General features: G+C 33.8%; 4 protein-coding genes across 5 annotated transcripts; 3 read left to right on the top strand and 1 right to left on the bottom strand.

Annotated features, from left to right (window-relative positions):
* Positions 1–223: 223 nt before the first annotated feature.
* LOC114196049 (NAD(P)H-quinone oxidoreductase subunit O, chloroplastic) lies at positions 224–1843 on the bottom strand. The gene is made up of 6 exons (XM_028086546.1): positions 1601–1843; positions 1457–1512; positions 1308–1373; positions 1169–1210; positions 845–904; positions 224–513 (listed from the first exon to the last, which is right to left on the bottom strand). Exons 1-6 carry the CDS (start codon positions 1809–1811, stop codon positions 484–486), a joined length of 465 nt encoding a protein of 154 aa, XP_027942347.1. The 5' UTR covers positions 1812–1843; the 3' UTR covers positions 224–483.
* Positions 1844–2001: 158 nt separating this feature from the next.
* On the top strand, positions 2002–5200 carry LOC114196048 (ABC transporter I family member 10). Its single transcript, XM_028086545.1, is given in 7 exon segments — positions 2002–2114; positions 2208–2379; positions 2468–2554; positions 4318–4443; positions 4528–4650; positions 4750–4773; positions 4775–5200. Coding segments are annotated over 7 exon segments (675 nt in total). The 5' UTR covers positions 2002–2034; the 3' UTR covers positions 4838–5200.
* A 1169-nt stretch (positions 5201–6369) lies between these two features.
* LOC114163294 (GDP-mannose transporter GONST1) lies at positions 6370–11373 on the top strand. Of its 2 annotated transcripts, XM_028047519.1 has the most exons (8): positions 6370–7057; positions 7164–7303; positions 7755–7884; positions 8432–8530; positions 9970–10124; positions 10405–10521; positions 10711–10808; positions 10929–11373. In XM_028047519.1, the coding sequence occupies exons 1-8, from the start codon at positions 6827–6829 to the stop codon at positions 10985–10987; spliced, it is 1029 nt and encodes a 342-aa protein (XP_027903320.1). In that variant the 5' UTR covers positions 6370–6826; the 3' UTR covers positions 10988–11373. The 2 variants fall into 2 exon arrangements, with proteins under 2 accessions (XP_027903320.1, XP_027903321.1); XM_028047520.1 differs by lacking the exon at positions 7164–7303 and having other exon boundaries at positions 6952–7057.
* A 1162-nt stretch (positions 11374–12535) lies between these two features.
* On the top strand, positions 12536–14323 carry LOC114163295 (probable gamma-secretase subunit PEN-2). Its single transcript, XM_028047521.1, has 3 exons — positions 12536–12703; positions 12829–13094; positions 13967–14323. The coding sequence occupies exons 2-3, from the start codon at positions 12857–12859 to the stop codon at positions 14125–14127; spliced, it is 399 nt and encodes a 132-aa protein (XP_027903322.1). The 5' UTR covers positions 12536–12703; positions 12829–12856; the 3' UTR covers positions 14128–14323.
* The last annotated feature ends 8231 nt before the right edge of the window (positions 14324–22554 follow it).

The raw sequence follows: 22554 nt of genomic DNA, 5'->3' as shown, positions 1-22554 counted from the left end.
CGGTGTATAACTTATTATTGAAGAGATTCCTTCAACTTTCTTGACATTGAAATACTTTTTGTATTGCCGCAACGCAACCGATTCTAAAACATTCCGTTTTACAGCTTCATTTTACATGTGCAACTGATGATGGTACTTGCATATCATTCTCATATCTTATCAACTTGCAGATCATTGGTCTTGCTTTGAATTAGAGGTTTAATCTTAAGAATTGCTCAGCAGAGGATTGCTATTGCTTTTGCTTTGCAGATGACTCCATTTTCTGTTTCTACGTTTTTTATACAAACTCTTGAAATTAAAAAATCCATATGAGAATTTATATTTTTTAAAATTTAAAAGCAGGGAAGCACAGATACACATTTCAAAAGGCTTCGAAATACTCTGCACAGAGTCTGCACTATAGATGGGGTAGAGATTCTTGAATTATATACTCTCTTACAGCGTAAGAAAAAAAGTATCATCAATCCATTAAGCATTTGTGGGTCATAGCCTCTCATAGTCGAGCTTCTCTGACTGCAAATGAAAAAGAAAGAGTGAGGTAACTTGAACTTCAACAAACAGCTAAAATGAAAAGAAGAAAATGTTATGTTTGTAGAGAAATAAAGAAAATTTCAGTCATATTTTATTCATTATATGACTATTTAAGGAAATCAACTGCTATTAAGCACAGTACTCATTCAGTGTAATAAATACAAAATAAGACAGGTACAAGTCTAACTCAATTAAACAAGATATTCTTGGCCAAATACTAGTTCGGCTTGATCAGGTTTTTGCTTAAGCTGATCCTGCAAGAAGCTTATATAGTAAGAAATAGTAGTTCAAAATTGAACAAGTTAAACAGTACCTTGATAAGCATGTACGTAGGAAGCCAAGCTGGAGCAGTGGGAATCCCTACCCATGCAATCTATCAATTAAGCACGAGTTTTTCTCAGTATAAAACATTAAAATTCTTGACAATTTCTTCATAATTGGAATCAAGTACATATATCGTGCAATCAATTGATATAGACCCAGGTTTGCTTGATCAACAGAACATCATTGACATTGCAAAAAGAGAGTTAGTTTTGGTTCTTGCCGTAATCTTACGTTTATCAGAACCTTGTTTCTAAGAAATATTTCTCTATTCTATGCAAATACAATATAGGATAGACAGATGCAAGTTACTTACAAGAGCATATTCTCCTGTTTCAAATATACGCATATCCAGGACCTAGAAGAATTCTCCACAATTGAATTAGTTAAACCGTGATGACATAAAAAAACAGAGCCACCCCATGCAAACTAGTTCGACAAGTTTTGCTTTTTACCTCACCACGGTCTTCATAAATGTAGTCTAATCCTTTGTAATAAGGTGGGTGCCCAACAGAAAGGTACTGAAACATTAAACATGGACATGTCTGTGTTCACAATCGAAACCAAGCCAATAAATAATACGACAAAACAACGTCCTTCTTACATTGATGCTATTGAGATATTTCTCCTTGTCCACCCTCACAATCTGACCTTTCTTCACTGCCCCCGAAAAAAAAAGCAGCAGTAATCAATGAAGAACTTTATTCTCTTAAGAAACACTAGTCAGTTGAATGTTTGCTATACTCACAGGAATAAACTGGTTTCTTGGGAGGCTTAGGAGCAGCACTTGAAGACTGAGCCTTAGATGACGCTTCACTCTTACTCTCCGGGGTGTCTGATTCACCACTCTGTGCTGCACGAATCAGTGGGAAATTAACTCTCTTTGGTCTCAAAATTTGAGGGAAGCGAGGAAGAGAAGGGAAGGTGGTGGTGTAGGATAGAGTTGCAGAGAACGCCATGAAGAGAAACACAATGCCACGCGTCTTGGATCTCCTGTGTAACGTTCTACATATACTGGAGATAAGAGAGGATGTCACACCTTAAAAAGCGTAACTAATGAGAGCGTGCCACGTTGTTAAGAAGAGGACTCAAATGTCCATTCATGAAAAGTTAAGACCAGCTTAGGAATTTCATATCAACGTTAAAACGGTCGCGTGGGAACAATCAACGATAGGGAATGCTATGAATTTCCCTTATCTTACTAGCATCTCCGAACGTGTTGTTGCTCCTCTTCATGCCACAGTTCCCAGTACAATTATCAGGTTCCATCTTTCAGTTGGGCATTTTCTCGAACAGGTTTTGGTGAAGTCTTGTATTTCCTCCTCTTTTTTATTGATTCGATTTTTTTTTTTCAGGGGCAATAAGGCGGAGAGTTTTGCAATAGAAGGGCGTAATCTGAGATTCTCATTCACGACAAGGCAAACGCAGGATGTACCTGTTCTTAGGGATTGTTCGATTCGCATTCCTTGCGGCCAGTTTTGGATGCTTCTTGGACCCAATGGGTGTGGAAAATCTACCCTCTTGAAGGTATTATCAAAATTCTGAAGTAAGACTTACTGCTTTGTAGTGCAGTGTTAGTTGTAACTCGTAACGTAACGTTGTGTGTGGTTTGCAGATTTTGGCTGGTCTCTTGACCCCAACTTCAGGAACAGTGAATGTGAATGGACCTAAAAGTTTCGTTTTCCAAAATCCAGATCATCAGGTTCTTATCTTCAGTCTCATTATTATTTTTTTGTGCTTCTTCTTGGTTCATGCTATCTTTCTTTTAACCCAGTGTGGGTTTTTGCCAAACCCAAACGGTTGATAGTCATAAACGCCCGGAATTTGGCTTTCTCTAAGATGATGAGTCTGCTGTTCCAATCTCGAGTCTTTAAACCAGCCAAGTAACTGTGTATGGAAATATTTACGTAGTGTTTCAGCAATTACTTACTTTCTAAGGCTAGGATGAGAGCGTGAGTCACTGCTAAGACACTTGAACATGACTATGAAGTAATACCATAAGGTGCGGTAGCCTCTAACTACGGAATATTCAGGAGTTGCTGACATGCATGTCCTGAGCAGGCAACAGGAACCTCCTGCCTCAGTCGTAGGGACCACCAGATGTTTGTGAAAATGCTGAACAGGCTTTAGTGGACCTCAGGAGGCTCTTCGGCCCAGCAATGATTTGAGTGTGAGGGTTTGTTCTTGGTCAGATTCTATTTGATTATGCTCGCTGTTGTAGACCTAAAACAGAAATTAACAGAAAGGTTAAATCTTTTGTGTCTATGTAGGTTAGATATTTTCACTTTACATTTGAAAAGGAAATTCATTGGACTTGTTTTCTATGGGAGTGGGGATATGAGCTAAAATGTTGATTTTGGATTATAAAAATTCAAATTCAAAGATGGAAACCTCATCAAATTAATTCAGAGTCACACTGATGTTATAAGGGAGGAGAAAAGTAGTTTCAATGTTTCTTTCTTCAGTTACCTTGCTACTATTGCTATGCTGTTTACTGACTTCATTTATTATATGTTACGATATAATATTTTCAAGTAATCTTTTGATGGAAGAATTAAGAATAAGTTAACAGCTCAAACTGTAGTTAACCTGCCCTCAGACTGTTTTTCTTTCTTTCTTTTTCTTTTGGGATAAACGACCTTAGACTAATGTTTAAGCAAATTTTGAGGCATTTTCCAACCACTCCGTGTGCCTTAACTTTTTCCAAGAACACGCCCAGAATGGGGGAATGACTGTTACAGTTTCCATAGTACTTATTGTTATTGCCGCTGTCCTGACCTCTACTAGTACCCTGTCAGAATTCTAGATTTGAGATTTGATTGTTTTTTCTTCATTGTTTGTTCTATAGAAGCATAGCTTCTTTTTCCCTTGCATCCAGATTGGTAAAGAATGATGGTTGACTTTTTCGTTCTATTTTTCTTGTTAACCAAATGTATAGCTTTCGTAGACTGTAGACATATTTATGAAATACTTATGCAAAAATTACTTACTTTGCCTCAACAAATTAAAGTCTTAATACAAGCAGCCTCCTCCACCAAGGTATTTGTTTGGGTGTGGGGGGAAAGGAGGTGGACACCAACCACATCGGACAGCATGTTTAAGTTTTGCCATTTGTCAGATCTTTTCCAAATATTCCTTTTTATGTTTTCCTTGATTTCAGAGCATGGCGAATTTGCTTGATTTCTTTGTTCGTTACAATAACAGGTGCCTGTTGTCATAGTGCCATCTAATAAATTTTAATAATTTGGTTGTGCATACTTGTTAATATCTTTCTATCCAATCTGCTGTTGAATATTTTCTCAATGTTTGCAATTCAGATACAACGATTGTGATAAAAAAATAAAAATCACAAAATATAAAAGTAAAACACCTGAATTTGTTATCAATCTACTGAAAATTTGCAGCCCGAATCCTTATGATGTGTATGATCGGACTGCCAACTGAGTGGCTTTATATTTGTTGCAGGTGGTGCTGCCTACTGTAGATGCTGATGTTGCATTTGGTCTTGGTAAGATCGATTTGACTCACGATGAAGTCAGGTCGAGGGTGTCGAGAGCTTTGCATGCTGTAGGCCTGTCTGACTACATGAAGGTAATAGGGACAGCAACCTTGAACATTCATAACAAAAGTGTAAACTATATAATGAATCAACTTTCCTTTTGCTGCAATATTCAGAGATCTGTCCAAACTCTGAGTGGTGGTCAGAAGCAGAGGGTTGCCATTGCTGGTGCTCTAGCAGAAGCTTGTAAAGTTCTGTTGTTGGATGAGCTCACCACATTCTTAGATGAAACTGACCAGGTAATCCATAAATTGTGATGTTCATATTAGTTATTGTGAAAGTTGTGTTGTAAGACCAACACTTTATAATAAATATATGGCTTGCACTTTTCATTTAAGGTCGGGGTTATCAAAGCTGTCAGGAACTCTGTGGATACCTCTGCAGAAGTTACGGCATTATGGGTCACCCATCGTTTGGAAGAACTAGAGTATGCAGATGGTGCCATCTACATGGAGGATGGCAAAGTTGTCATGCGTGGAGATGCAGCTAGCATTAGGAGTTTCATTGAAGCCAGACAATCTGCTTATATAAACCAGATTAATTCTTAAATAAGTCTTCTTTGTTTCTGAGAACGTTTCCCATTAGTCATTGAAACTAAATTAACATGATTAGGAGGCAACATACATCACAGTATCTCATCTTATGTTGTGCTTTTAAAAAAAATTCAAATAAGGAGAGCAATTTTAAAATACTTTTCTTTTTTTGTAGTTCAAATTCTTGTATATGAATACGATGCTGAAGAATTACTCCAATCTTATTTTTTGCTAGTTGTAATTCCGTTGAAATTTATCTATTCAAGACTTCTTTTGTTTTGAAACAAGGAGGGATTTCAAAATATTGAAAGAGTTCAATACAATTTAGTTCTATAGTCTTGACTTTAACTAGGTCAATGGAGATAATAATTGAGACACTTAAGATACCCAAAATTCCAGAATTTATTTCATTCTGTCAATCCTAACTGGTCACAATGCATCTAGAGCAACATTTATGCTTGAGCACGTTACATGGGTATTTATTTTATCACAATGATTTATATCTTGAGGGGGTGACTCATCTCATCTGCAGGCTGCTACGATTGCTAGGTCGCCATATTAATATCATAGAGTTAGGAAAACTATGTCGACATTTTTAATGCTTTTAGTTGAAGCGTAACAGAAACATTGGGAAAATTCCACTACCATAAAAGCACGTTTTGGTCTACGATAAGCTAGTGGATACTTGCTGATACTTCTGATTTTGAATATTCTGGTTTTGTTTCGTTTTTGGGGTCAAACACAAAAACATCTTAGAATTCTAAAGTGGCAACTAACCTTCGCCTTGGTTTTTTTCGGTACATCGCATTTTCTTCGTTGGTACTTATCTAACCCTTATCATACCTGCCATAGGTCAACTACACAACAAGTTGCGTAATTTTCTGATGTGATTGCTGACGAATAAAAAATATTTTCCCTGTTGATTTATCTTTTAACATTAGTTCGCTGGGAATGGTTTTATCGTTAGTTTAGAAAGTTAAATGGTAATGATGAAACAAACAAACACACACAAAATCAATATCCTTATTATATTATAACTAGCCTCTTTTATAAAATAAATATTTATCCAGATAAAAAAAGTTCAGTACTTGTTTTTACAAGTAGTTAAAATTAATCAAGCAATTTTCATTTTCTCCTAAGTTTGACTTAACTACAATCTCTTTAGTCTAATAACCATGATTTATGCATTAATTGTTACACTAATAATAAACTAAAAGGGAGTCTTTATTAGACTGGCAAAATAATTATTATTAAAATTAACAAAGTAATTAAATATCAATAGATATGGTGATCATGGTTTTAAGCTTGCAATATTTTACATTACTTAGGCTAATAATGGTAGCAGCAATAGCCGTGGAAAATGGGACAAATGAACTGACATCATTCAAAAAACAAAAGCATGCCTAAGACTTTAGGACATTTAATTCAAAGCTATCACAAACCAAGCAACAGGGTATCTTTGCCATCCACGGTTCATGCGAATTGCAAAAGGACAAAACACAACAAAATATTAATGCGACGATCCTTCTTCAAATGCGACGAAGTTTCCACTTTCAAAATTCCCAACCCCTCTTTGTTCTCTCCGTACATCAACGCCGTTTCTGGCTCCTTTAATCCCCAAATTTCATCATTTATTTTTCAGCGCTTCTTTGCCTTCCTTTGAATCCAATCCTTGCCTATAAAACCATTACAGTGATTATCCCTGATGGGTTTTTCTCGTCGATCATAATCATATCTGGGTTTGTTAAAAAGGTTTTTCCTTTCCACGTGTCTCCTTACTTGTCGATCCTGAGCTCCATAGCTTGAACACTGTGGTACTGTGAAGTTTTTTTTTTTTTTATTCGCCGTTGGGTCAATTCAGCTTAAGGCATAACTGGATCACATGAAAATGATGTCTTCATCTCCCAATGAAGAACAACTTGACGTAGAAAATTCCAAGTTGGACAAAGACAAAGAAAGAACTCCAAGAAGTGCGAGGGTAGTCAAAGTCCACAATCAGGCCTTATTGTCTGGACTTGCATATTGTTTTTCCTCCTGTGGCATGATATTGGTTAACAAGTTTGTACTTTCCAGCTATGATTTCAATGCTGGGATATCCTTGATGTTGTACCAGGTATTTGTTTTTGTGTCCTTGGAACCATTTACCCCTTTGTGTTTAGGATAATGATGTAGAAATTACTTGAGCTGGATTGATTCTCACAAATTTTGTGTGGATGCAGAATTTGATTTCAGTTGTTATTGTTTCCGTTTTGAGTATTCTGGGTTTAGTTTCAACTGAGCCGCTGACATGGAGATTGATTAAGGTCTGGTTGCCTGTGAATGTTATATTTGTTGGAATGCTCGTCACAAGTATGTTTAGGTAGGCAGTCTTCAACTTGGTGGCTCTTGTAATGTTTTGGTTCTCGCTTTCATTAGATTATATTATATCGAGTGTTTTACATAAGGGGGTTGCTTGTCATAGATGCTTTGTAACTAGTTTTTTTACCATTCAATTTTATGTGTTGTGTAAGCCTTTTTTTTTTTTAAATCATTGTGTAATGCTAGGAGTGAAAAAAAAAAAACAATTGCAGAATGTACTGATGGATCCTGTTTAAATGAGTAATCATGAAATGGAAACATTGTTCATAAATTCAGGGAAGAACTATTCTTATTTGAGGAGCATGGAGTTATAAACTTGTTCTAACTTTTTTATCGTTAAACATGTGATCTTAACATTTATCATCTGTACCAGTGTCAATATATAAACTGAAATTTGTCACTCTCTCTTGTTTGCTTGTGGCTATTTACTTATCCTTTTGTGTTATGTGCAGTTTGAAATACATTAATGTAGCCATGGTGACAGTCCTGAAGAATGTTACTAATGTCATAACTGCCCTTGGTGAAATGTACTTGTTCAAGAAGCACCACGATGGCAGAGTCTGGGCAGCTCTATTTCTAATGGTATGTTGACGAGCTTGACATTTGAATCTTGCTTAACTGTTCGAGGCCCTGACTGTGATCTAGAATAACGAATTCACACATTGTACCTTTACATATGAATCTTGCAATCCCTTTATTTTTCCTGCATCTCCTACAATCACTACTCTTACCAACATATTTAATTGTTTTATTATATTTATCCAAGGATGTAGTCACTATGTGGGAAGAAGTTACTTGTCTAATTATAACCAAATGGCAACATATTCATATAGTAGCCAGGCTCTCCAAAAATTCCATGCCATATTCTGGAAAGTGTAGTTGCTCGACTGTCACAGCTTATGTGGGGATTACTTTGCAGGGGTCTATCTTCCTACCAATAATGCATTTGTTACTGTGTGGCTTGTCTGTTTTGATTTCATTCTTACTATAAACATCTTTTATTTTGTTGAACTTGTATAGCTGTTAACTGTTTAGACTCTCTTGAAACTATGCATTATTTGGATCGTTAACAAGCATAACAAGTTTTAGATATAAAACAGCCTGAAAGAATATCCTTTTTCCCTTGCAGATCATTTCAGCAATAACTGGAGGACTCACTGATCTCTCTTTTAATGCAATTGGCTATGCTTGGCAGACACTAAACTGTTTCTTAACGGCATCATATTCTGTGAGTACTTATGTTTTGTGATTTTAAGCTTCATTGGTACAATAAGTTTCATTTTCTTATTTCCACTTTGGTTACCTTTCCATTACTGCCTGAAAATGTTTTAAATGAAAGTTCAACTGAATACTGGAAGATGTAAGTTTGTAATTTTAGTATTTAACTTGAGAGCTACGATATTGTTCTAATATCATTGTATGTGCATAAATTCAATCATGTCTGTCTTGCTAAAGTCTATCATTGTTTGGTTATCATCACTGTGTTAGATAACCTATTAGTTAATTTAGTTAGTTACACTCAGTGAAGGGCACTTGTGTAGAATAGAAAAGAGGAGAGGATCTCTGATAATTTATGAGAGATCTGGAGACTTTGGGCATTAGGAGGTGCAAACCCTCAAAGTTCTGCAGTGCAATGTTGTAACCAGAGGAGGCTTTCCTATTATTTGTATTAAGATATCAGGTTTCTATCACATTGCAATGTTCTTATGCCTCTTTCAGCCCCATTTCATATTTCTGATTTTTCTATTAGAGTCAAGTGCGAGTTGGAGTCCACATGAGATAAAAATATGCAAGAAGAGAGCATATAGGAGAAAAAACCCACAAACCTATTTGTCTTAAGTTTTAGGATTGAAGGTGGTGACATACTTCCTTATATGGGTTTGCTCATAACTTATATGTTCCAAATCTTCTTGGTGTCTCCCGTAAAAAAAAACTCAAATAGTACCGATGTGGGTTGGGTGAAGAATGTTTTCGCTCGAAGGAGGAGTATAATCAGTGTGAAAGGGACTCACATTGAGAGATAGTTAGTTGGAGTGAAGTGTGAGTTAAAGTCCCACATGAGGTAAAAATATGCAAAATAAGCAACGTCTAAGGAAAAAGGCCCAGAAGTCTATTATCTTACAATTTTGGAGTTGAAGGTGATGTCATGATTCCTTTTATGGGTTTGCTCATAACTTACCCATTCCAAATCTCCTTGGGGTCTTTTTTCAAAAAAACCCAACAATTTGAACAATGATCTAAACATATGCCATAAAATTATCTCCACTTCTCTCCGTGCTAAGGACTGGCTTAGACTTGGTTGAAAGCAAAAGTAAAATTAAATGAAAAAATATATATGAATTGATATATTTCATCACAGATGAATTGAATTGAGTAGTTTAGCCTATCAGACTTTCCAACATGAAGAGAAATTACTCATCACCTATTCCTGGTGAGAGAACTGACTCAATACTTTTCAGTTTGACCTGTTGCTTGCTTTTTGTGGAGTTTCTTGAATCATAATACTCAATTACTTCTACATATACATGGAGGAGGTTTAATTTGGTTTTTGGTATAAAAGGACTATATACTATCATAGAAAGTGTGTACGTAGCACCATAGATAGCACTGAATTAAATTTAGCTTAGTCAAGTTTGCTTATCGGTTGTTTTGATTTTATCGGTGCAGCTGACTCTCCGTAGGGTCATGGATACAGCAAAGCAAGTTACCAAATCTGGAAATTTAAATGAGTTTTCGATGGTCTTGTTGAACAACACCCTTTCTTTGCCTTTGGGATGTTTCCTGATTGTTGTTTTCAATGAGGTGGATTATCTCTTAAGCACGTGAGTTATATTTCCTATACTTTTGTGATTTTTCTCAATATTATGTGCATGACACGCTTCATTTCCTGTAAGAAGGTTATTGATCTCATAGGTTAAAATGTAACGTCTCAATCTTCCTTTTTCCTATTTATTTTCTTTATAGAACCACAGATCTGGAATCTCAAAAGGGTCTTTTTATGTCATAAATTGTTTAGTTTATGTCTGACAACAGATCTAAAAAGATTCTCACTATGTCTTTCTTTTTCTAATATCATACAAAATTATGTGTTTGAATTTACAGGCCACTTCTGAGATTGCCTAGCTTTTGGTTGGTGATGACCTTTAGTGGAATTTTGGGCCTAGCAATCAGCTTTACATCCATGTGGTTTCTTCATCAGACTGGAGCTACAACTTACAGGTGAGCTCCGTCATTATTTTGTGATGACTAAATATTGAGCTATGCACCTTGGTTATAACTGAGTTATAGATTCTGGTTGGAACAATAGTTTTTCTTAAATCTAGATTCTAGTCTTTAATGTTATGCAGTACCAGAAAATGTCATTATTTTAATTTTGTTGCACATATCTGACTAGTTTACCATCTGTAGTCTCGTAGGTTCACTAAACAAGATACCACTTTCAGTTGCTGGCATCCTTCTGTTCAAAGTTCCTACTAGTTTGGAGAACTCTGCTAGCATTTTCTTTGGTTAGTTCTTTAAATTTACTGAACTTGAAGTGTTTCTATTATCATTGTCACCATAAAGTGCATTAGCTTGCGTTTGTATTACATTTTGTTTCATCACTAAAGGTAGCAATGCAATTGCAGGTCTTCTGGCAGGAGTATTTTTTGCTAGAGCCAAAATCCGAGAGAGATCTCAATCCTAAAGAACAGTTAAGGCCTACGTGATTATTAATGTTTACACAAGAAGGAATTATTCCCAACTGAGAAATTTGATTTCTTGGTTAAGTTGGAGATGCACTTGAAGCCTGTGTAGTGTTGTCAGAGATATTTCAGATTGACTCTCCCACCCTTTATGTATCCATTTTGGGGATGTTTCAGATTCCTTCTCCAAGGGACAGTTTTTGGATCTTTTGAGGAAGGATCTGCTTGGATTGATTGCATTGGCTCACATTGGAGCAAAATTTGCCACTAATTTGTATCATGTCACTTCATTATTCCCATGTATCATCCATATTATGATTTGTTTGATATGAAAACTAACATTGAAATGAGAAAACAAAAGTTGATCTTGCCTTTGGGGCAAGGGTAATACTTTGTCTCCATTTTACTTGTTAATTGATTTTATCTCTATTTATTGAAAGGAAAGTTTTTATTTGTTTGATATTTTTTAATGACTTAAAAGCAATAAAAAGAAAAAAACCGCTTAGCGCAAAAAGAAAATCTTTAAGTGAAAATAGTGAATAATAACTTGTTTTAGATTTAAGTGATACGAGAAACAAAGATATGAAGACAATTTTTTTTAATTTGATTTATTTATCCATGATTTAAAATTTTTAATGTGAAAATGATTTAGATATTCATATTTGAAACTAAGACATTGAATTGATTTAATTTATTTGAAATTATAAAGAATAATGAAATTATTAAGTTTTAACCTAGTTTGGATAAACCGGACAAAATAGAAAAGAAAAATAAATTAGAGTAAAAAATGAAAATATTTAAATATAATGAAGGAAAATTAAGAAATAAAAGATATAGATAACCAATCAATTTGTAAGTAAAGATGATTAATTTAAAAGAGTTGTAAAAGGGTCGTAATTCATTTAATCTTGCAATCCGAACAAAGTAAACATAGATTTCAGACATGTTATGATAAATTATTCTGCAAACATTTGTGGAAAATTAAAATAGAAAAGGTAAAATTCTACAAATAAATGTTCTTAAAAATTAGATAAAAGAATTTTTAAAAATTAATTTATATACAAACTAAACTAATATATTCTTTTTTTTTCTCATAAATACCGTTTAAATTTGTCCAAAAGACCCTTATTCTGCAAACACTAATTTGTACAAAGCATCATTATTCTATAACATTGTAACATGGGTTTGTGACAGAAAAACAGATAAAAATGTTACACAGGCTTGGATAATATGTCTTCATCGTGTGCTCCATTTGAGAGGTTAGTTCATTATAATTGTTTCTGCGAATCAAAGATGAAATCTTGAAAAGCTGGTCATTCAGGTGAAAGTACCTATTTATAGTTTTTTTTTTCCCTAATTTGAAGCGTAGGTCTTGTCATGGGAATAAAAATATACATACAATGGCGTCGTGTGGTCCTTTATTTTGGTGGTATTATTTTTTTTTCTACTCTTAGGTAAGTTTTTTTTTTTCATTTATCACGTGCAGCAATGTTTTTACAGCGATTATTTTGAAATTATGTAAAAAAGTTATATTCACAGTACCATTTATTTTTATTTCCCCCTTGTGGTCATAAAACTCAGAAACATATAAAAAGAAGGATTGAATAATCTGAATTTGAGTGGTGTTGGTATGTATTTTGGTTTTTCTTTTCCATGACATGCAATCTGAATCAAAATCAGAGGCAGTAGTGAAGTGACTGAAGGCGATCCATTTTCCAGTAAGTTACTTAATAGTGATTGTGCATTCAAATTGAGAGATATTAATTTAATTTCGCTTAGCAAGCAACAAGATTGAACAACAAAATTAATGGAATTGAAAACATTTTCTTTTAACTGATATCAGGGTTGTTAGGTCATCCTAGATCGTATTGATGGAGTCACAGAACAGTCCAAACCCTAACCCACTTCATCGGAATTCGTTACCATCATCGATGCCGGTGTGGCCTACGATCGATGGGTCCTTGGGGTTGTCTGAGGAAGAATCGGTGACCTACGCGCGGAGGTTTTACAAGTTCGGCTTCGCTCTTCTGCCTCTCCTTTGGGCCGTCAATTGCTTCTACTTCTGGCCCGTTCTTCGCCATTCTCACTCCTTCCCTCGCATTCGCCCATGTATCATAACCTAACTTCTCTTTTATAGCACTTCAATTACTTGTGAAATTGTGCACTCCTTTGCATCCCTTACTGCTTGTTATGCAGCATTATTTGCTTCAACTGTGTCTGTTTTGGAATGTCTAGAGAGCAAGTAATTATCTAGAATTAAAAAAGGGGCAGAAATTGAACCGTGGGTTGAACTGATGTATTCAGAATTGGAACTTGAGCTCTTTTTGGCATCTGAACTTGATGAGTTTGTTGTCGTTTGGTACTTTTCATCATACCAGTTAGTTTCAAACTCATTTCATTAAGAAAGCTGCATCAGCTCGTGTAATTCTTGGTAGTTCTGGTCGAATTAGTTCTATTTATTTTCACAATTATTTTCCTTTTGAGATACGGTAGGGTACTACTGAAGGTTCTGATTCATTTTCGATTTCAGATCCAAACTAACTTATAGTTTTCATTGTACATTATATGGACATGTTGGAGACTTTCTATTCAGATCCAGTTATAAGCAAAATTCACGTCAAATTTCAGTTGACTTAACATAATGTGTTTTTCTTTTCAATTCCAATTGAGTTCAACTCAACTTAATTTTTCCACTGAAATCCGAACATACTAACTTTGGACACCTTCTAGAAAGAGTACTCAAGTATTTGCAACGGCCATGCCTGGAACAAATTTGTTCAGAACCAAATAAATAAATAAAACAGTTGATTCAACCATAACTAGTAAAAGTATGGTAGCTGGTTTACTTTGTTTCATGGTTGAATTAATTGAATATGCTTACTGATTTTAAGTAATTTGGTGGTTAATTTAGATATAATGAATTGGTTTAGAGACAGGTTCCTTTCCCCTGTTGATTTAGTTTGTTTGACATGTTTGTGCAGATATTGTTAGATCAGCATTTGGGTTTGCAGTATTTGCAACTGTTCTCTGTTCTTGGGCTCTAACATTTGCAATTGGAGGGGAAGGCCTCTTCGGACCTGTTTGGGATCAGTTGGTTATGTATAATCTTGCTGATAGGTTAGGCCTAACAAGCTGGAGCTAGTTGTGTGACACCTCTGATACTTATATTTTGATATTTTATTACCACATTTATCTTCTTCCATGCCTCATGAGTGCACTTACATATGCATTTTACTATATTCTGTCATTGAACTGGTAGCAAATTTCATCTTGTTGACACTGTTGATAGATAAGCAATGATTTGGAAGTAGATATAGATCTTGGTTTCTTCACCCCAATGTGTGTTTGCGTGTTATAATTTGTTGATCATGCAAGATTTATTGTCTCAATTTGATGTATTATATTATCTTAAGTTACAAATACAGGGTTTGTAAAATTCACAAGTCACTGAGCAAACAGTATTAGTATGCTGGTTGGAAATATTACCAAACAAAATGAAAAGGCGATTCAAATTGATTGTGTTTATGTTTTTTAAGTTTTTTAAAGCTAAGTTTTGAGTAGTGGGGGAATGAGATAGTAAGGAAGAAAACGACTGACAAAATTGAAAACAGAAAATTAAAACAATTTAAAGATATTCTATATTTCTTTTTTCAAAGTGGTTATACTTTTGTAAATGGTTTTCAAGAATATGAAACAGGCGTAAATTAAGAAAGTGGTTTTTCCATGTAGTTGTTCTACTGTAAGAGGGAGTTCTACAGTGCTGTAGTTGCTCCAATGATAGTTGTCGGTGAGTAACTAAGCCTTGGAAGAATTCGACCCATATGAACCCCAAATTGTTGAAGGAATTTTGCACTATTTTTTTTGTCTGTATCTCATAAATATTAAAATTTTTACTGTCTTTTGATTTGATTTTTTTTCCCAATTACGCAATATGGGAACTTTCTAAATTCTGCAGTTGAAAATTAAAAAATTTATATTGGATTATACAATTGGAAAGTTAATTGTCTTTCGGTTTAAAGTTCATTGTATTAATAATAAAGCGTTTGGGCAATTGGAAGTTTCTGTGGAGTAGGGAGAAGCAACTGCGGCGGTGAGGGGGTTGCAGCAGGATAAGAAAGGGAGGGGGGAGGTTGGTTCTATTGCACTTCAGGATCCTAAAAAAAAACTAAGCCAAAATTATACATTTGTGATAAGTAGGTGTGGCAATTTTTGTGGGACTAAAATTACGTAATTGTGAAATTTGAAATGAATATTGTAATTAAGCAAAAAATTAATTGTATAATTATGTATCATATTCAATCCTAATTTGAAAACATGACTTAGTAATTTAAACACTGCCATTAAAATCATTTTTACGTTCATATATACGAGTAAAGTGCATTTGCAAATCTTAATGTGGATTAAGAAATATATAATACTTATTTATATATATATATTTGATATGTCTCTATTCAGAAAAGAGTACAATTGTTTCCGAATTTAAATCTTCAAGAGACGCAATAAAAAATAAATCAGAGAAAAATACAAAATAAGACAAGATGGCGATACCAGAATCTAGCAGATTCGTAAGTCAATGAAGATTCGCCCTAAAAATTGTTATCTTTAATAAGAATTAAAGTTGAGGATGTTATAATCTAATATATTGATAAGTCAATGAAGATTCGTCACAAAGAATTCAATATTTGATAACAACCAGAGATCTAATCAAAGAACTAAGAGAATCCTCTCAATGAAAAAGCAATTCTCATATAATGATCATCCAAGGTGTCTACATATGTATTTGATGTCCCTATATACAGGCAAAAATGTTTAAGAAAGCTAAGAAATCCTAAAAGAAAGCCCAAAGACATCGGGAGAAAAAATAACTTGAAAATTCAAAAATAGATTCGAACTTTTTGCCTGACAAATCAACTCGTCTGACGACTTGTCACCCAATGAGTTCTCTCGCCTAGTGACAATTACAATCTGTTTAAAATTAAAAGAAAATTACAAATACTTTTAATTGCTTAAAAGTATTTTATAATTGTGTTCCAAGTCATGATCTTCATGTATTCATGTCCTTTAAATTAGAAAGGCTCGTTCTTTAGTTCTTCTTGTATTGAATAAGGAGATAGTCCTCAATCATACATTCCTTCTTAAAGATAATTTGTCCTCAAATTCATACCACTTGAAGATTCCTTCTCTTTTGTATTGGATGAAAGGATAGTCCTCTATTATACCCTCCTTTTGGTAAAGAATTTGTGCTCGAATTTGTACCACTTGAAGATTTCTTCTCCTTAGGTTTGGTAGTGGTAGAAGTAGCTTCCTCCTTCTTAAATTTATCCTTATCATTCCATGAGGTGGATGATTTCTTGTAGGAGGTTCTTCTCTTGAGTTTTTGTTCCTCTGGACCTGATTAGTTTGTCATCATTCTCTCCTTCTTAGAGAGAATTCGGCAACGAATTCTAGAAGATCCCACACATAAACACAATCATAAATCAAAGACACAAATCTAAAACAATCCAAAATAGAAATTCTACTAAAATGAAATTTGAATTCGAGAAGAGGCATATCTGCTATTATCAAAGGGTTGAAGGTTTACCTTCTGGGTCAAATACCCACCTGCAAAAAAAAATATCAAACAATTTTAAAGTAATGATGTTATGCCCAAAGAAAAACAAAAGAATATTGTCTAAACAAACGTCCAAACTACAGGTATAACTTTGATCACCCATAGTTTTGTTGGGGTTAGATAAATAAACTAACTCTTGTGCATATATTTCCAAACTTGCGTCCTTGCTCATAAGTTTGTTGGGGATAAGTAAACAAACTAACTCAAATGTATATATATTTCCAAGCTTGCGTCCTTTTTCTCGGCCGTCCTTTCTTCTTCCCATTGTTGACATCATTCCTCTTTGATAAACAAATCTTCCCTAGACAACAAAATAAAACAAGAGTTAGCATATTTATTTCTCTCTCTCTTTTCTTTCTCTTTTCTTTCTCCTTTCTCTCTTTCTTTTCTCTCTTTTCTTTCTCTTCTTCCTTCTCTATTTTCTTTCTCCTATCTCTCTTTATTTTCGTATTCTATCTTTTATTTTTCCCCTCTCTCTCTCTCTCTTTTAGTATTCTTCTTTTCCTCTTAATATCTCTTTTTGTGCTATTTGCTCCTGTTTTTCTCTTTTCAACACTCCAAGTCGAGTTAGTATATTTCTCTCTTTCTCTCTCTCTCTCTCTCTCTCTTTCTCTCTCTCTCTTTTCTTTCTCTTCTTCCTTCTCTCATTTTTTTCTCCTCTCTCTTTATTTTCGTATTCTTCCTTTTCTCTCTTTTCTTTCTCCTTTCTCTCTTTCTTTCCATATTCTTCCTTTTCTCTTAATACTTCTCTTTATGCTTTTTTCTCCCATTTTTCTCTTTTCAACACCTTTATCCTTTGTCGTGTCCTTTGAATTCCAATCTTCATGAAGCATTAGGATCCTTGAGGAGATTTGTTCTTCCAAGTGTTTGTTCCTTGACCTTATCGTAGTTTCTTTGAATTGCAATGGCTCTTCCTCTAGTTCTTCTTCTATAGGATCAAGAGATAGTCTTCTATCATACCCTCCTTCTTGAAGAGAATTTGTCCCCAAATTCATACCACTTGCAAAATCCTTCTCTTCTATATTGGATCAAGGGATAGACTTCCATCATATATATATATATATATATATATATATATATATATATATATATATATATATATATATATATAACACAAGGGAACACAAAAAGTATTTATTGATATGTGTCACATGCAAACAATTTTAGAAAAATCAAAAACAAAAAGTAAATAACAATATTAATTGACAGAGAAAAAAATGTGATTTCTTCAAATGCAAGAACGTGGCTTCTTCTCACGTGATTTTTTGTCCTTCCTCTCTCTACATGTAACAAAGCATCACAGTTTCAACTTTTCGTCTCTTAAAGGATCACTCAAACTATTTTTTCTCTTACATCTTTGTGCATTTTTTTTCGTTTATAACCAACTAGGTTCCAGATCATTACTTTGATCATCTATGCTTTCTCATTCTATCTCTATACTATTGAGATCTATTAATCTCTATACTAACTATTCACTTAAGTTTGCATTCATTTGAATCTGCATTTTGTCTAGATCCGCATTTGGAAAGGAAAAATTCTCAGATCAATATTTTTATGACTTTATTTTCAGAAAAAAAAATTGTTATATATATATATATATATATATATATATATGAATAAAATAAAATAATAAGTTATTCTTGTAACATATCTCTTATATCTATCATATATCTTATATCTCTCATATTTTTACAATCTCTACAAATTTTTAACACTCATAATAGTTCATATTGTAAGTATATGAGCCCTAATATTTCATATTGTAAGATATCTCTTAAAACTTCATAAGTCTGCATCAAACTCTCAAGATCAAAATGAGGACTTAAATGGATGTTTATTGTACTTTCTCCTCTACCTTTATTATTTTTAAACGCTACTAGGTTTAACCTTCATTACATTGCAAATGAATATGTTATTTATTATATATGTCTAGATCTATGTTGTTGCTCTATGCTAATATTTGTTTTAAGCTCTTTCTGTATGCATTTTTTTGCGATTATGGTTCAACTTTTTCACTCTGGTAAAGTTAATTCTATATGTATTCATTATTTCCATTTTTTTGCAACTAGGGTTCAACTTCCACGGGTTTTGGGTAAATTGTTTACGATCAAATGTTGGTCCATTTGGATGAAATAGGTAAAATGTTCAACTCAAATTTTCTTAATTCAAAAATTCAAAATTTGAATGGGTGCAGAACAAAAGCTTCAATGGTATGAATATTGAACCACCAAGAGTGAAGCCAACCAGAGTACGAAGGTGAATGTGTGAAAAAAAAACGAAGAAGGAGTTTGGGCGCATAGATTCAGCGAAGAAAGAGAGGTAAAATTTAACCTTTTTTATATTTTATTATAAATTTATTAGGGGTAAAATGGGCAAATAATATTTTTTTAACTTGTTAAAAACCTTTTTAACAAATTGAATAGGGCATACCCAAGTCAAAACAACATCTAACCTATGTCATATAGTCTACGAATATAATACAAAATACAAGCTCTATGATCTTCAAGTCAATTCCAGATTTAGCAGACCTCTTGCTTGATCATCAATCCATCTTCATCAATTATTCATCAACCACATATGACCTCATGTACTTACTTCATCAAATTCATGTGCCAAGGTTACTTGTGCTAACATATGCAAGAGTTCTATTGTGTTCATTTTCATTCAACCCAAAAATACATTTAGAACATTACTACTGCAAACCATATTCACAACAGAGTAATCATGAATTCCTAGGAGTTCGTAGCCTCCTCTTCCTCACAACAAACTGAATATCAACCTCTGATTCCAAACATCTTAGACGAATCTAGTTTTGATGACGACAATGAAGACATAACAAAAGATAAGTAGTTATTGTAGAAAATATTACATAAGTTAGTAGTTATAAACATTATACATTTCATCAAACGAATTAGATAAGAAAAAAAATAACAAAATAAAGCCATTATTGAGATATTTCAAAATAAAATAAAAGATTGAAACCATCAAATTCCAAAAGTACGCAAAATCATAGTTTGAATTGAAAGATATTAGTATGTCGGCCATTATCTTTGAATTCAATCTTACAAGGATCTTAAGCTCTTATCTTATAGTTCTTTCAATCTCAAGCTCACGAAAAAAAAAATGTTACTATAAACATAACAAAAGTTTAAGTAAAGACAACAACAATTTAAATACAATGTTAGCACATTTTTTAAATAAAAAAAATAGAAATCATTCACGTTCAAATAAATAAATGTGCCTGATGCATAAAATAAATAGAAATCATTCAAGTTCAAATAAATAGATGTGCCTGATGCATAAAATAAATAGAAATCATTCAAGTTCAAATAAATAAATGTGCATGATGCATAAAATAAATAGAAATCATTCAAGTTCAAATAAATAAATGTGCCTGATGCATAAAATAGAAAATAAATGAAGATTATTTTCAACATAAAATAAATGTGAAAGTGTTTAAGAATATTTGTGCTTTAAAGAGATCAAAACTATACATATTCATATGGATTATATATAAATAGTGTATATACAATGTCCCTTGGAGATGCATGTTGTCAGGTTTTACAGAGGGGGTTTCACTGGGGAGAACAACATCAATGAGATCTGAGTCTAACCACATAAGACACTGACACCACTCTCAACCCAAAACCTTAAGGCAATGGGTTTATGGGTCTTGATTCTTATATAGTGCTCTACTTTCTCATTTCTGGTCAATGTGGGACATAGACTCACACTTGGATTCCTAACAATCTCGCCCTCAAGGGTGAGTCCCTTCAACCACATTGGTACACTCCCCCTCCAGCGGAAGCTGCCCAACCACGAGTACTCCTTTTCTGCCCTTTTCTGTACCGTCATTCTTTTCTTAACGGGACACGCTTACCTAACCCACACTGTCAAGAAGACTTTCGATACTAGGACCATACTGGTACTGCACTCGTCTGAGCCGGTATTAAACATCGACTCTGATACCACTTGTCAGGTTTTACAGAGGGGGTTTCACTGGGGAGAACAACACCAATGAGATCTGAGCCTAACCACATAAGACACTAACACCACTCTCAACCCAAAATCTTAAGGCAATGGGTTTATGGGTCTTGATTCTTATATAGTGCTCTACTTTCTCATTTCTGGTCAATGTGAGACATAGACTCACACTTGGATTCCTAACACATGTGATATAAAATTTTGAGATCTACCTGATGATATATATTCCTTTCATTCATCTCAATAAGAATCTAGTCTAGCATAGATAAAATAAAACCTGCAAAAGAAATAGCTGGATTAAGAAAGTAAGAGAGAAAAGAAAAAAATTGTAATTGTAGAACGTTGATAATTAAATGGTATCACTACTAAAAGTTGATAATTAAATTGCAGCACGTTTTAAGGCTTCCAAGAAATCACAAAATGGAGACATGTATAGTTTGAGAATTGAATAAACGAGATGAGAACAAAAATGGTAGCAGGGGATACCAAACAGAGGCTAAATCACCAAATCATGCCAATGGCTTCTTTTCCCTTTAGTAACTTTTTTTGAAAATGAGGAAAATTGGGAACTCAATCTCACAATGGAGAAAAACATAATAATCCCAAATATGGGCATCTTAAAGCTTAAATCTTTGCTCAAAGAGCCTCTATTGAAAGACAGGTTTTCACCTGAACCTTCTCTGCTAATGAAGACACTGGTGGCATGCACTGGTAACCAGTTCTGTAGGCCAACTATAATTGAAACAGCAGTAAGTGAAATTTGATATGAATAAGAAATAAGGAGGGAGTAGAATGGGCTACTTGAATTACCTTTTCATACACATGCTTTGAGGAAGATTGTAAGGTGTTAAAAAAACCGGCCAACATGAGTATGGGCTACTTGAATTACTGAATGGATTAAATCGCGATTCTTTACACACCAAACAAACATTCTTGTCACTATTTTCTTTGTAATATAGCATAAAATTATTAGGACATGCATCTATCTTCTCATATCCTAATCCCAATTCACTCACCATTCTCTTCGATCTGTATAAATTTTCAGGAAACCTTTTTGACTCTGGAAGCATGCTTTTGATTATAGCAATCATTCGATCATAACAACTAACACTCATGTTAAACTCTGACTTCAAGTTTAGGAGTTGTGTTACTGCTGACAATCTCGTATGCTTCTTACAACCATCCCATAAAGGTTCATCGGCATTCTTTAATAAGTTAAAAAACTTCTTAGCTGATGGATTTGGATCCTCTTCCACCTCTTGTACTTCTAGATTTGATCTAGCATGAAAAGCATTCATAACCATATCATGATATGGATTTGTACTTCCTTCAACACGGTCTTGGACAATAGACGCACCATTTGTCCACCTTTCTTCACCATGAAGGGTCCAATTAGTGTACCCATCCATAAATCCATGGTGATACAAGTGTTTTTCCACATTAAATGATATATCCCAATAACGATTCCTACATTTTCCACATGGACAAGGAATGCGCCCTGTTACATCAGCAAATTTCGGATCTCTTTTAGCTACTTGAATGAAGCCATCAACGCAATTTCTAAATTCCTCAATTATACTACCAAATTGATCTTTTCTTCGCAACATCCATCCTTTATCAGGTCTCATTGTCCTTGTAGATAGTTTAAACATTGGTCAACATTATGCTTTTAAGAAATTTGTATTTAAAAAGAATGGATTAAGACTAATTGAAGACATAATTAAATTAAGAACAAAAATTAGTTAAAATAAAGTAAATATTTGTATTTAAAAATAATGAAATAATACCTTGTATTTAAAAAACTTAAAAAAAGTTAATAAGTAAGACATCATTAACATATTTAACATTAAATAAACTTACGAAGATTCATTCATAGCCACTCATCATCTGAGTTATCTAAATCTTTATTTGAATCATCCAACTCCTCGTCTAAATCATTTAGCTTTATGTCTTCATCCATAAGCTCATCATTGT

Source organism: Vigna unguiculata, chromosome 9 (genome assembly GCF_004118075.2).
Source record: "Vigna unguiculata cultivar IT97K-499-35 chromosome 9, ASM411807v1, whole genome shotgun sequence".
NCBI classification, from domain to species: domain Eukaryota; kingdom Viridiplantae; phylum Streptophyta; class Magnoliopsida; order Fabales; family Fabaceae; genus Vigna; species Vigna unguiculata.
This window is presented reverse-complemented; position numbering and strand designations above follow the sequence as displayed.

What these genes read in the sequence shown, in the direction of transcription:
- LOC114196049 (XM_028086546.1), bottom strand. Translation starts at nt 1,811, where the DNA reads ATGGCGTTCTCTGCAACTCTATCCTACACCACCACCTTCCCTTCTCTT. An exon ending in CAAGAAACCAGTTTATTCCT is followed by an intron (nt 1,513 to 1,600) that starts GTGAGTATAGCA and finishes TTTCGGGGGCAG; the next exon opens with TGAAGAAAGGTCAGATTGTG. An exon ending in AATATCTCAATAGCATCAAT is followed by an intron (nt 1,374 to 1,456) that starts GTAAGAAGGACG and finishes TTAATGTTTCAG; the next exon opens with TACCTTTCTGTTGGGCACCC.
- LOC114163294 (XM_028047519.1), top strand. Translation starts at nt 6,827, where the DNA reads ATGAAAATGATGTCTTCATCTCCCAATGAAGAACAACTTGACGTAGAA. An exon ending in CTCGTCACAAGTATGTTTAG is followed by an intron (nt 7,304 to 7,754) that starts GTAGGCAGTCTT and finishes TGTTATGTGCAG; the next exon opens with TTTGAAATACATTAATGTAG. An exon ending in ACTGGAGCTACAACTTACAG is followed by an intron (nt 10,522 to 10,710) that starts GTGAGCTCCGTC and finishes TACCATCTGTAG; the next exon opens with TCTCGTAGGTTCACTAAACA.
- LOC114163295 (XM_028047521.1), top strand. Translation starts at nt 12,857, where the DNA reads ATGGAGTCACAGAACAGTCCAAACCCTAACCCACTTCATCGGAATTCG. An exon ending in CTTCCCTCGCATTCGCCCAT is followed by an intron (nt 13,095 to 13,966) that starts GTATCATAACCT and finishes ATGTTTGTGCAG; the next exon opens with ATATTGTTAGATCAGCATTT.